Source organism: Oncorhynchus keta, chromosome 10, assembly GCF_023373465.1.
Source record: "Oncorhynchus keta strain PuntledgeMale-10-30-2019 chromosome 10, Oket_V2, whole genome shotgun sequence".
Classification (NCBI taxonomy): Eukaryota; Metazoa; Chordata; class Actinopteri; order Salmoniformes; family Salmonidae; genus Oncorhynchus; species Oncorhynchus keta.
The window spans coordinates 39,035,402-39,049,105 of NC_068430.1; the positions used below are offsets into that span (position 1 = coordinate 39,035,402).

Consider the following 13,704-nt stretch of genomic DNA (forward strand, 5'->3'; position numbering starts at 1 on the left):
GCCAAGCTTCCTGCCATCCAGGAACTCCATATCAGGAGGTGTCAGAGGAAGGCCCTAAAAAGACTCCAGCCAGTCATAGACTGTTCTCTCTGCTATGGCACGCGGTACCGGAGCACCCAGTCTCGGTCCAAAAGGTTTCTACCCCCAAGACATAAGACCTTTGAACAGCTAATCAAGGGCTACCCAGACCCCTCTTTTACACTGCTGCTACTCTCTGTTAATATTCTATGCATAGTCACTTTAACTCTATTTACATGTACATATTACCTCAATTACCTCAACTAACCGGTGACCCCGCACATTGACTCTATACCGGTACCCCCTGTATATAGCTTTGCTTGTTCTTTTACTGCTGCTGTTTTAATGAATTGTTTTTCTATTTTTTTTTACTTAACCAACAATGCTTAAAAAAATAAATGTAAAAAGTTAAGGGCTTTTAAGTAAGCATTTCACTGTAAGGTCTACCTGTTGTATTCGGCACATGTGACTGATTTGATTTGTTCCACTGTTGCAAACTAAAACTAAGTGTGTTGACAGTGCCCATCAGTCCCCCTGTATATGATGCCTTATTGTATGGTTTGATTCTCTTTTGCAGTCCAACCTTTCCCTAAAGGTGACCAAGTCCTCAACTTCTCTGATGCTGAGCAGCTGGTGGATGATGCTAAGCTAAAGTAAGAGAAACGGTCAACATTCTGACCACAATTCATTTCCAGTTTCCCTGAGTTAAAATTTAGAGCTCCTCCTCTCCTCGTCATTCTAATCAGTTTCTCTGTCTTGTTACCCAGGGAGAGCAGAGATGAGGTGCTGGAGCATGGTGAGTTACTCAAACGGACTCCTTTTTATCTGTCATTAATGTGCAAGGTTATATCTAAGAAGGTGTTTCATTGATCAACTTCAAAGCACCTGAATGCATGTTCCTTAATGCATGTTGGTTGGCTTAGAAGTCTGTCATCTTCCTCATTCTCTTTCCTGCTGCCCTTCCTCATTCTGTCCCCACTTTCAGAGCTGATGATATCTGACCGCCATCAGAAGAAGGAGATAAGGCAGCTGGAGCAGGAGCTACCACGCTGGCAGGTCCTGGTGGACAGCATCACAGGTGAGAGTGTGTGAGAATGTGTGCCTGCCCGTGTGTGTGTAAGAAGCCAGTCTTGCAGGGGGTTTATGTTGTGTTCTCAGGTATGAACTCTCCAGACTTTGACAACCAGACGCTGGCAGCTCTGAGAGGCCGAATGGTTCGCTACCTTATGAGGTCACGAGAGGTGAGCAGCTCATTTCAGATTGAATTAACTGAATTTACAGTACATTACCAAATTATATTAGGACCATAGTATGATGACTGTGGAGCAGGTTCATTATATGGAAATGTATGCTTATGAAATGTGAAAATATGAAAATGTTTTATATATTTTATGACGCTAATCTGACTTCCTCTAGATCACCCTGGGCAGAGCCACCAAGGACAAGCAAATAGATGTGGATCTGTCTCTGGAAGGACCTGCCTGGAAGATCTCCAGGAAACAAGGTGACTCCCTTATCAGCACTATGACATGGACATCATTTAACATTGGCTGTGACTGAAATGGCACCCTATGGTAGTGCACTAAATAGGGAATAGGATGCCATTTTGGATGCTGACCATATCTGTTATCCCTGGATCTGATGCTGAAGAACCTGTATTATCTGGGCTCTAGAGGGCAGTGCTTGCCCTGTCCTCACTTATCCATAGTGAAATTAGACCCTGTTGAAATGACTGTTTTCTGATAAACATTTATCATATAGTAATATTATGGCCCCATATCAGGACTTGATCTAGTTTTTCATTGTGTGTTTGTAACCGTTTGTAACTGTTTGTCTAATGTACAGGGATAATTAAACTGAAGAACAACGGGGACTTTTTCATAGCCAACGAGGGCCGCAGGCCCATCTACATAGACGGCAGACCAGTCCTGTCGGGCAACAAGTGGAAACTCAACAACAACTCTGTAGTGGAGGTTTGTGGAAACTTCTGGAAGACTTAAATGGCAGGATGTATTATACGGTAGCTGGTGCAAGAAGCGTGAGATGAAGAAACGTTTTAAAGGGGCCTAATTGTTTTTATAAACAACAAACTACATAGTTGAGATTGAATTCTGTCTGCCAGTCATGCTTTTTACTTCACAATACCTGATCTATAACAACCACTGCTACTAATACATGAATGTCACAACAAGTCATTTGTTTCTCCAGATTGCAGGTCTTCGTTTTGTGTTTCTGATTAACCAGGAGCTGATCTCACTCATCAAGGCAGAAGCAGCTAAGATGAATCAGCAGTGAGAGAGAGAGAGAGAGGCCAAGATAGCTGCTTTTAGCAACACTGGTGCATTGGCACACAAGCATTGCTGGGAGTTGGGTTGCAAAAACTGAACAGTCCGCAGGCCAGAAGTGAATAAAATGATATTTCAACTTACTCTGCCGGTGGTCTTGACGGTTGGTCCTTATAGCGAGGGGAATTTGAGACAAAATATCAAAGTATGTGGAAAGTCTGTTAAATAATACCTTTTTATATAATTTTTCTCAAGTTCCCCAACCGTCCAGACCACCGGCAGAGTTAGTTGAAATTGAATTTGATTTAACTTCTTGCTCTATTGCGGAAAGACTGAGACATGTTTGATAGTGTCTTGTTGCTGTATTGTTTGTCCTTCATGTTCTAATACTTCAGTTACCCCTTCCTTGTGTTTTTTTGTAATAATACAAATAAAAAAATGTCTTGCCCCCCTCCCCCCCGCCTGTTCTGTTTTTTAGCAACCCAATTCCCAGCAATGCTCATGTGTCAGTGCACCAGCATTGCTAAAAGCAGTTAAGGGTAAGACCCATGCCTGTGTCCACTGCCCAGCCAGCTCCTTCATACAGAGCAACGTACGGTGGCCAATGGACACGACCAGGAGCCTAATGGACACCCCCAGGAGCCTAGTAGACGAGGACCACATGAAGGACCACAGATTTGAAGGAAAGTAACCAGGAACCCCTTTAGTCATGGTTATACAGTGGAGTAAGAGCACGACACACACACACTCTGAGAATGATTGTGGTCTTTGGCTACATCACATATCTTTCCGCTGCTGAACATTTTAGGGTGAATCTCATCTCAAAGAACCTAAATGATACTTTCCTTGTAACTACAGGACCGTAACACCAGTTTAGTCTTGTTTTAAAGTTTAAATTGGGATTCATATCAGGAGGTTCCACAGTGCCTTTTAAGACAATGGATTTGTTTTAAAACTGTGTTTCCTTTTAATTCATACAGATTTAGGTTGAATTGGTACATGCAAAGATACATTTAGGACCAGGATAGGGAATCAGTCATAAAAAGTGATATTGTGTATGTATGTATTAGTGCTACTTAAGCCAAAGCCATGTAAAAGTCAATGTGACAGTTTGTTTGATTTTTGTATGAACGCTTGGATTAAAATGTGTCATTAGTTGAGCCATTTCCTGAGTGTCATAATAATTGCTTGTAGCTGTAGTTTCTTTTTCTACCACAAGGTGGAGCTGTTGGATAAGTAATGTTTTTTTTTTTTTTCAACTCTTCATTCTTACTCTGTAAATGGGTGCTACAGTATTATCTTTGATATGATTCATATCTGAAAGTTGTCAGCAGTCAATGAAAAAAATAACTATTCCACTCCATAATTTGGCCTATAATAAGTGTTGACTTGTGGCATCAACTCCACTTGCTGGAGTCGTGCTTTAGGGATTACATAGAGTACATCACAGCAGCGATATTTTCTTGCAACATTGTAAGAAAGTTGGTTATTAATTGCCAGTATCAGAGACACCAACGTTTCGGTTTAATATGCTGCAAAATCAAAGAAGATCAGATATGCAGATTTTCGGCTCTGTCGTAACCGGCCGCGCCCGGGAGGTCCGTGTGGCGACGCACAATTGGCCAAGCGTCGTCCGGGTTAGTGAGGATGTAGGGATGTCCTTGTCTCATCGCGCACCAGCGACTCCTGTGGTGGGCCGGGCGCACAGTGTTTCCTCTGACACATTGGTGCGGCTGGCTTCGGGGTTGGATGCGCGCTGTGTTAAGAAGCAGTGCGGCTTGGTTGGGTTGTGTATCGGAGGACGCATGACTTTCAACCTTCCTCTCTCCCGAGCCCTACGGGAGTTGTAGCTATGAGACAAGACAGTAACTACTAAAACAATTGGATACCACGAAATTGGGGAGAAAAAGGGGTACAACTAAATATATATATATATATATATATGCAGATTTTCTGGAAGTGTGAAATATGGTCTATTGAATATACTAATCTGTTAAAATGCTCATAACGTCTGAGTTGAATCACTTGTTGCAGTTCATATATCGTTTTATGACTTCCATAAACCCTCTTATCTTATCTCCTTAATGTGGAACTTTCTGTTAAACTTCAATCAAACATGTTCTGTGTTAGCCTGGGTGCCAGTCTGTTTCTGCCTTGACAATTTCTTGTGGAATTTTCATGCCAAACTAAAATTGTTTGCCAATGAGGGAGTTTGATTATGTGCACCTGGCTATGGCCCGTGAAGTGAACGGGCAAAATCGGTGAGGAAGAAGTGCCTATCTCAAATCGAACAGTAATCTGTGCAGCTCGGTCATGTTTTCAACAAGGCGTCATGATGCATCGTTTAGAAACATACATCATCTCGCCCTTAAAATATGTTTGAATGTTCAACCCAGTTTTCATTGTGAAGGCAGATAAAGCATTTTTATCAAAATCAATCATTTTTGCATGTGAAAACACAGAATCCTACGCATTACTCCATGCGCTTAACCAACGTCACATTTGTTTTGAGCCGATTTCGCCGTCGGCCAGAACAGGTCACCCGGTTCCAAATCGAATTAAATCAACGCTAACCCTGTACACTCGGGGCATTCGTCGAATTCCCGGTTATAACAGTAATGGATTAGGCGAAAGCTCAAACCGTTCTGGGACCAGGCTAGTTCTGTGTCTTTTGAGAAAATAATTGGCAGTGTTTTGTATACTTTTATGCCTGTAGGGAAGTGGGCCCCAATTCCTACCCCTATGACATGTTACAAACAAGAATAACATCTAGGCTTTTGTCATTATTTTGCTCATTAGGTTGGTTATTATTGAAACCGAAAGATACCAATTTTACATTTATATGATGATATCTGATCAAATTTAGATATTTGGATATTCACAAGTTGATCAGCATCACAGGATTTGTATTAACAAAATGCATTCAGATTGTTAGGTGTATTTACTGCTTGCTTTGCTTTACCATTTAACCAAGGTATTTCTGGGGATGAGGTACTTGTGCTGAGGTAGTTGACCCTATGTAGCCAATATCTGGAGATGCTGCCAGCCCTGCAGCAGCCTGTGACTAATATTAGCCTGTCACTAAAACCAATGCTATCGCCATCTACTTTCTAAATTAAAAGCTGAAATGTTTTGAGTCAGAATATTCCACCCCTTTGTTATTGCAAGCCTAAATAAGTTCAGGAGTAAACATTTGCTTAACATATCACATAAGTTATATGGACTCACTGTGTGAAATAATAGAGGTTGACATGTTTAAATGACTACCCCCTTCCTCTGTCCCCCCTACATACAACCTCTCTAAGGTCCCTCAGCCAAGTATTGAATTTCACAAAGATTCAACTACAAAGACCAGGGAGCTTTTTGAAAGCCTCAAAGAAAAGCAGTGATTAGTAGATGGGTAACAACAACACATCAGACATTGAACATATCTTTAAGCATGGTCAAATGAGTAATTATGATGTGGATGATGTATTAAACCACACAGACACATCAAAGATGCAGTCACCCTGAACTGAGCTGCAGGACAGGAAGTAAGCTTCTTATGGATGTCAACATGGGGCCATTGGTGAATTTAAAACAGCCACAAAGTGGCTGTGAGAGGAGAAAATGGAGGATGGATCAACAACATTGTAGTGACTCTACAATGACCTAAATGACTACAATGACCTAAGTGAAAAGAATTTTAAAAAATACAGGAAATGCATATGTATGCAACAAGGCACTAAAGTAAGACTGTAAAGGAATATATTTTTGGCCTGGATACAAAGCCTTATGTTTGGGGCAAATCCAACACAACGCGTCACTAAGTAACTGCCTCCTTATTTTCAAGCATAGTGGTGGCTGCATCATGGTACTGTATGGGTGACATCAAACAAAGACGGCAGGTTTTAGGATAAAAAAATCAAACGGGAGGGAGCTAAGCACAGGCAAAATCCTAGAGGAAAACCTGGTTCAGTCTGCTTTACACCAGACACTGGGAGGGGAAATCACCTTTCAGCAGGATAATAACCTACAACACAAAGCCAAATCTACACCGGAGTTGCTGCCAAAAAATGTATTTAAAATATACAAAATCTTCCTCTTTCACAGAGTACTTTGTGTAGATTGTTGACAAAAATGACAAATCAATTTTAATCCCAATTTGTAACAATAAAATGTGAAGAAATCAACAGGGGTGTAGACTTTCTATAGCCACTGTATATTATAGGTTACAGTAGGCTACTAAATCAAGAAAAGATTAGTCTCCTCTTTTCAGCAGTAGGCTGTCTCAAAACTAAGTTTTTCTTGCGGTTGTATTTTGAAGTCAGTGCCATTGTAAAGTTTATTTAGTAGCCAACTATGCACACACACACACACACACACACACACACACACACACACACACACACACACACACACACACACACACACACACACACACACACACACACAAACAATTCAGAAAGTATTCAGACCTCTTGACTTTTGCCACATTTAGTTACATTACAGGCTTATTCTAAAATGGATTAAATTGTTGTTATTCCTCAATCTACACACAATACCCCATAATGACAAAGGAAAAAAAGTAACATTTTTTGCAAATGTATTACAAATATAAAACTGAAATCACCTTAGTATCACAAGTATTCAGACCCTTTACTCAGTACTTTGTTGAAGCACGTTTTGCAGCGATTACAGCCTCAAGTCTTCTTGGGTATGACGCTACAAGCTTGGCACACCTGGGCTCCCGTGTGACGCAGCATCTCAGTGCTTGAGTATCTCACTGTGTTCTTGGGGTCCTTCAATGTGGCTGAATTTTTTTTTGTACCCTTCCCCATATCTGTGCCTCGACACAAATCCTGTCTCAGAGCTCTAAAGACAATTCATTCAACCTCATGGCTTGATTTTTGCTCTGACATGCACTGTCAACTGTGGAACCTTATATAGACAGGTGTGTGCCTTTCCAAATCCAATCAATTGAATTTACCACAGGTACACTCCAATCAACTTGAAGAAACATCAAGGATGATCAATGGGTCATTGTCCTTTTGAAATACAAATGATAGTCCCACTAAGCGCCAACCAGATGGGATGGTGTATCGCTGCAGAATGCTGTGGCAGCCATGCTGGTTAAGTGTGCCTTGAATTAATAAATCACTGACAGTGTCACCAGAAAATCACTGTCAGACCTCCTCCTCCATGCTTCATGGTGGGAAATACACATGCGGAGACCATCCGTTCACCTACTCTGCGTCTTACAAAGACACAGTGGTTGGAACCAAAAATCTCAAATTCAGACCAAAGGACCGATTTACACCAGTCTAATGTTCATTGCTCGTGTTTCTTGGCACAAGCAAGTCTCTTCTTATTATTGGTGTCCTTTAGAAGTGGTTTCTTTGGAGTGATTCGACCATGAAGGCCTGACTCACGCTGTCTCATCTGAACAGTTGAGGTTGAGATGTCTGCTACTGGAACTGTGTGAAGCATTTATTTGGGATGCAATTTCTAAGGCTGGTAACTCTAATGAACATATCATCTGCAGCAGAACTAACTCTCGGTCTTCCTGTGGCGATCCTCATGAGAGCCAGTTTCATCATAGGGCTTGATAGTTTTTGAGACTGCACTTGAAGAAACTTTCAAAGTCCTTGACATGTTCAGGATTGACTGACCTTAGTGTCTTAAAGTAATGATGGACTGTCATTTGTCTTTACTTATTTGAGCTGTTCTTGCCATAATATGGACCTGGTCTTTTACCAAATAGGGCAAAATTCTGTATTCCACCCCTACCTTGTCACAACACAACTGATTGCCACAAATTCATTAAGAAGGACAGAAATTCCACAAATGAACTTTTAACAAGGCCCACCTGTTAATTGAAACGCATTCCAGGTGACTACCTCATGAAGCTGGTTGAGAGAATGCCAAGCTTGTGCAATGCTGTCATCAAGGCAAAGGGTGGCTACTTTTGAAGAATCTCAAATATAAAATATATCTTGATTTGGTTACTACATGATTCCATGGGGTGGCAGGGTAGCTAGTGGTTAGAGCGTTGGACTAGTAACCGGAAGGTAGCAAGTTCAAACCCCCGAGCTGACAACGTACACATCTGTCGTCCTGCCCCTGAACAGGCACTGTTACTAGGCCGTCATTGAAAATAAGAATTTGTTATTAACTTACTTGCCTAGTTAAATAAAGGTGATTTCTTCACTATTATTCTACAATGTAGAAAATAGTAAAATAAAGAAAAATCCTGGAATGAGTAGGTGTGTTCAAACCTTTGACTGGTACTATATATATATTTTTTTTTACAGGGCACATTTGTAAAAGAGACCTAGGTTTCAATATGCCTTCCCTGTTAATATAAAGGTTAAATAAAATCAAATTATTTTTTCTTATGTGGATTGAACAAAACAATTGATAAATGTCCCATGATGGGGGCGACTGCCCGTTACTGCTTATCACTTATTAACCATCATTTATCCACATTACTTTAATAAAATATTTCAGTTGTGTATATTACATTTGTTTTAGACAAATTTGATGACTTATTTCATTCCAAGTCATCAACTCATCTCTATAGAACTGCTGCCTTATACTGTCGGACAAAATCACTATTTTAGTAGTTCTTTAAAGTAAATAAGGCATACTTTTATGACAACTGAATACCAATTACCAATCTTAGATCATGTCTTTTCAGGAAGAGATACCACACGAAGCAATTGTTCTCTATCCCTCTCGATCGCACATTCTTCTGTCTCTTCTCTCCGACATGTCGGTTAATTACTCAGCAATACTTGCCATTGACTATAATGCAATATGCAAATATGCCTGAAGCATAATATAAAACACACCACACCAAATCATATTACATCAGAATCCCATTCTGAATCACACGGAGTATACCAAACATTAGGTACACCTTAGTAATGCTGAATTGCATCCCCCCTTTTGCCTTCAGAACAGCCTCAATTTGTCCACACACAATCTGTCGAAAGCGTTCAACAGGAATATTGGCCCATGTTGACTCCAATGCTTCCCAAAGTTGTGTCAAGTTGGCTGGATGTGGTGGAATATTCTTGATACCCACACACCCAGCATTGTTGCAGTTCTTGACACAAGCCGGAGCGCCTGGCACCTACTACCATATCCCGTTCAAAGACCAAAAAAATTGTTTTGCCCATTCACCCTCTGAATGGCACACATACACAACATACACAATCCATGTCTCAAAATCCTTCTTTAACCCATCTCCTCCCTTTAACCTGCACAAATGAAAGTGGATTTAACAAGTGACATCAATAAGGGATCATAGCTTTCATCTGATTCAAAACCAAATGCACGCTGCACATACAGTCTGAGGAGTCTCCGAAGAGCAGGTGTTCTTAATGTTTTGCACACTCAGTGTATGTCTCTGCGCTCCTTTAATTTTTACGGGACAGAGGCATCATTCAGAATGGGATTCTGATGTAATATTATTTGGTTTGGAGTGTTTTGGAGCATTTTCTAACATGTGTTAGACACATTCATAATGCGTTGTAATCTATGGCAAGTGATGACTCAGCAAAATGTGTCTACCAATTTTTTTCTGTAATGAAACAAAATATATAAAAAATAAACCTGTTTTGGGGATCAACTACAATCACAGATAGAGTGAAAGTAAGTCTACAAAGAAAATTGGTGAACTTACTTTTTCCGTTAAAGGGAGGCAGGTAGCCTAGTGGTTGGGCAAGTAACCAAAAGGTTGCTGGATCGAATCCCTGAGCTGACAATGTCAAAATATGTCGTTCTGCCCCTGAACAAGGCAGTTAACCCACTGTTCCCCAGTAGGCCATCATTGTAAGTAAGAATTTGTTCTTAACTGACTTGCCTAGTTAAAAAAAGTTAAAATTTTTAAAAAGCTGCCATTTCATCCCTAGGCCTTTTGCTGGTTTGTGTATTATTTTTCTGTCGGAAGTCTACATACACTTAAACTCAGTTTTTCACAATTCCTGACATTTAATCGTAGTAAAAATTCCCTGTCTTAGGTCAGTTACGATCACCACTTTATTTTAAGAATGTGAAATGTCAGAATAAGAGAAGAGAGAATGATTTATTTCAGCTTTTATTGCTTTCATCACATTCCCAGTGAGTCAGAAGTTTACATAAACTCAATTAGTATTGGGTAGCGTTGCCTTTAAATTGTTTAACTTGGGTCAAACATTTTGGATAGCCTTCCACAAGCTTCCCACAATAAGTTGGGTGAATTTTGGCCCATTCCTCCTGGAAAAGCTGGTGTAACTGAATCAGGTTTGAAGGCCTCTTTGCTCGCACATGCTTTTCAGTTCTGCCCACACATTTTCTATAGGAGTGAAGTCAGGGCTTTGTGATGGCCACTCCAATACCTCGACTTTGTTGTCCGTAAGCCATATTGCCACAACTTTGGAAGTATGCTTGGGGTCATTGTCCATTTGGAAGAGCCATTTGCGACCAAGCTTTAACTTCTGACTGAGATGTTGAGATGTTGCTTCAATATATCCACATAATTGCCCTCCCTCATGATGCCATCTATTTTGTGAAGTGCACCAGTCCCTCCTGCAGCAAAGCACCCCCACAACATGATGCTGCCACCCCCGTGCTTCACGGTTGGGATGGTGTTCTTCGGCTTGCAAGTATCCCCCTTTTTCCTCCAAACATAACGATGGTCATTATGGACAAACAGTTCTATTTTTGTTTCATCAGACCTGAGGACATTTCTCCAAAAAGTACGATCTTTGTGCCGATGTGAAGTTGGAAATGAGAGTCTGTCTTTTTTATGGCAGTTTTGGAGCAGTGGATTCTTCCTTGTTGAGTGGCCTTTCAGGTTATGTTGATATAGGGCTCGTTTTACTGTGGATATAGATACTTTTGTACCTGTTTCCTCCAGCACTTCACAAGGTCCTTTGCTGTTGTTCTGAGATTGATTTGCACTTTTTGCACCAAAGTACGTTCATCTCTAGGAGACAGAACACGTCTCCTTCCTGAGCAGTATAACGGCTGCGTGGTCCCATGGTGTTTATACTTGCGTACTATTGTTTGTACAGATGAACGTGGTACCTTCAGGCATTTGGAAATTGCTCCCAAGAATGAACCAGACTTGTGGAGGTCTACAATTGTTTTTCTGAGGACTTGGCTGATTTCTTTTGATTTTCCCATGATATCAAGCAAAGAGGCACAGAGTTTGAAGGATGGCCTTGAAATACATCCACAGGTACACCTCCAATTGACTCAATGATGTCAATTAGCCTATCAGAAGCTTCTAAAGCCATGACATCATTTTCTGGAATTTTCCAAGCTGTTTAAGTGCACAGTCAACTTAGTGTATGTAAACTTCTGACCTACTGAAGTTGTGATACAGTGAATTATAAGTGAAATAATCTGACTCTAAACAATTGTTGGAAAAATGACTTGTGTCATGCACAAAGTAGATGTCCTAACAGACTTGCCAAAACTATAGTTTGTTAACAAGAAATTTGTGGAGTGGTTGAAAAACAAGTTGTAATGACTCCAACCTAAGTGTATGTATACTTCCGACTTCATCTGTACTGGTTCATTGACCTTAATGGCATTCACGTCCAGTAAATCCACATGCGGTCACCCTTTGACTGCTCCAATCCTAGTTAAGCCATGTGTCCAACCACACAGGCCTCCGCTCATACTGCCATGACCAGGCAGGCGTTTGATGACTAACAACAATATATAGGTCAAGTCTAAGATCTCAAGTAGACCACTGTCTCGCCAACACTGAGATACAAACACACAAGTGACTAATAGTTAGTAAGTTGGTGATATGCACATCCCAAACTTTAACAACAGTGCTTTGCCAAAAACGCAGTACAGATTTGTGGTGCAGCTTGAATCAAACAACAGCATATGCTGCGGGTGAGCTTCCTTTCATTATGCAAAATGACTAATAGGAAGAAAACAATGCGACAGAATGAATTATGACTTCCTGTATATGTGCGCTAACAGGGATGACCAAAGCACAGTCAGAGGGAGGATGGAGACTGTTGCAAGTTTATACGATGAACAAGAACTTATTAAACCACACTCCCACACTTACTGGTCACAGAGTGCAGGAGGAAACCAAACTTGAACGTCAACAAGTGACGTTTTGTTTGTTTTACAGGTCACTGACTTTTGTAAACTCACCATATTATCAATTTGTAATAACTAGGGTTGCAAAATACCAGGAACCTTCAATAAATTCCCATCATTTATAATCAGGAGGGAATAAGCATGACATTCGGTAGCTTCCATCCAGGATTTCTGAAAAACGACAGAAATGATTGAAAGTTCCCGGGATCTTGCAACCCTACTCTTAACATAATGAGACATATTGTAAGGCTAGTCACTGGCCTCTCACAACAAGCAGTAATGTATCCACATGTTGTGAAACTATTGAATTGATTAGGGACTATTTGAGCAGTTTGGTTTCAATAGCCTCCTCAAGTATAGAATGAACTCAGCATCATCTATTAACAATTGTTTTGACTTGTTTGGTTTAATTTGTGATGTAAAGAGACACCCCAGACGTTTGTTCTGCACGCTGAACTCAATGATGCACAGATGTGGTGACGTTGGTTTTTACAAGGATGTAAATTGGCCTAGACAGTTTCCTGGAAACAAATAGGTTATTCCAGCTGGAAAAGGAGAGAGGGAGGAAGAAGGAGGCCGAGAGAGAAACAGGGTGGAGAGAGCGAAATAGAGAGAGAAAGACACACGTTGTGAGGAATCGAACAAGAATGAAGAAAGATAAACGAAGAGATGAAAAGAAAAACGGAGTGAGAGAGGAGGCAGACAGCAGAGGGAAATAAAGTAGGTTTATGATGTTCAAGACAACAAACTCAGCGTGTGACCAGACCATAAAACCAGGTACTCATTCCAACATAAATGAACATTGGAGAACATCACCTGGGGAATCTGTAGATAATCTCTGAGTCTGCTCTTCTGTTATGAAGTCAGAGCCAAAGTCAACCTCTGTGATAATAAATGGAAACAAAGGATACATCTAGGGAGAGTTGGCTGAGAGGAGAGAGATAGGGCACCCAGTCAGACAGAACCATGCATGTGTCTGAGTGACATGGCGAGATGCCAGACTGACATTTTCTGACAGAGCACATTCTTCCCACCCACCCGACACAAATAAGAGGGTCTTCACACTTACTAGACTTTTCGCAAAATTACCCTCGACTGCACATATACTGCACATGTAAACAGAATTGTTTCGTTGAGCCAACACTCGTACAATAAAATAATGTAATAGCAAAGCAATGTGTTTGAAACAGCAGAAATTTACAAACACTTACCTTATTTTTTAGACTAGTTTTGTTGAGTTTTTACAGCCTGTTACAAAAAAAATGATTGCTGTAGCTTTAAATCTCAAGAGTTTTTTTGCTTGACT

The 13,704-nt window shown here is 40.6% G+C and overlaps 1 protein-coding gene across 1 annotated transcript in view; it reads left to right on the plus strand.

Moving 5' to 3' along the window:
* Positions 1-3,463, plus strand: part of mcrs1 (microspherule protein 1) — an 11,092-nt gene extending 7,629 nt beyond the window's left edge. Inside the window, exons 9-15 of the mRNA XM_035778014.2 lie at positions 596-671; positions 786-814; positions 1,004-1,096; positions 1,177-1,259; positions 1,435-1,522; positions 1,864-1,991; positions 2,227-3,463. Of these exons, the coding sequence (XP_035633907.2) occupies positions 596-671; positions 786-814; positions 1,004-1,096; positions 1,177-1,259; positions 1,435-1,522; positions 1,864-1,991; positions 2,227-2,313 (584 nt within the window). The 3' untranslated portion in view covers positions 2,314-3,463. The remainder of the gene's footprint in view (positions 1-595; positions 672-785; positions 815-1,003; positions 1,097-1,176; positions 1,260-1,434; positions 1,523-1,863; positions 1,992-2,226) is intronic.
* Positions 3,464-13,704: the final 10,241 nt, after the last annotated feature.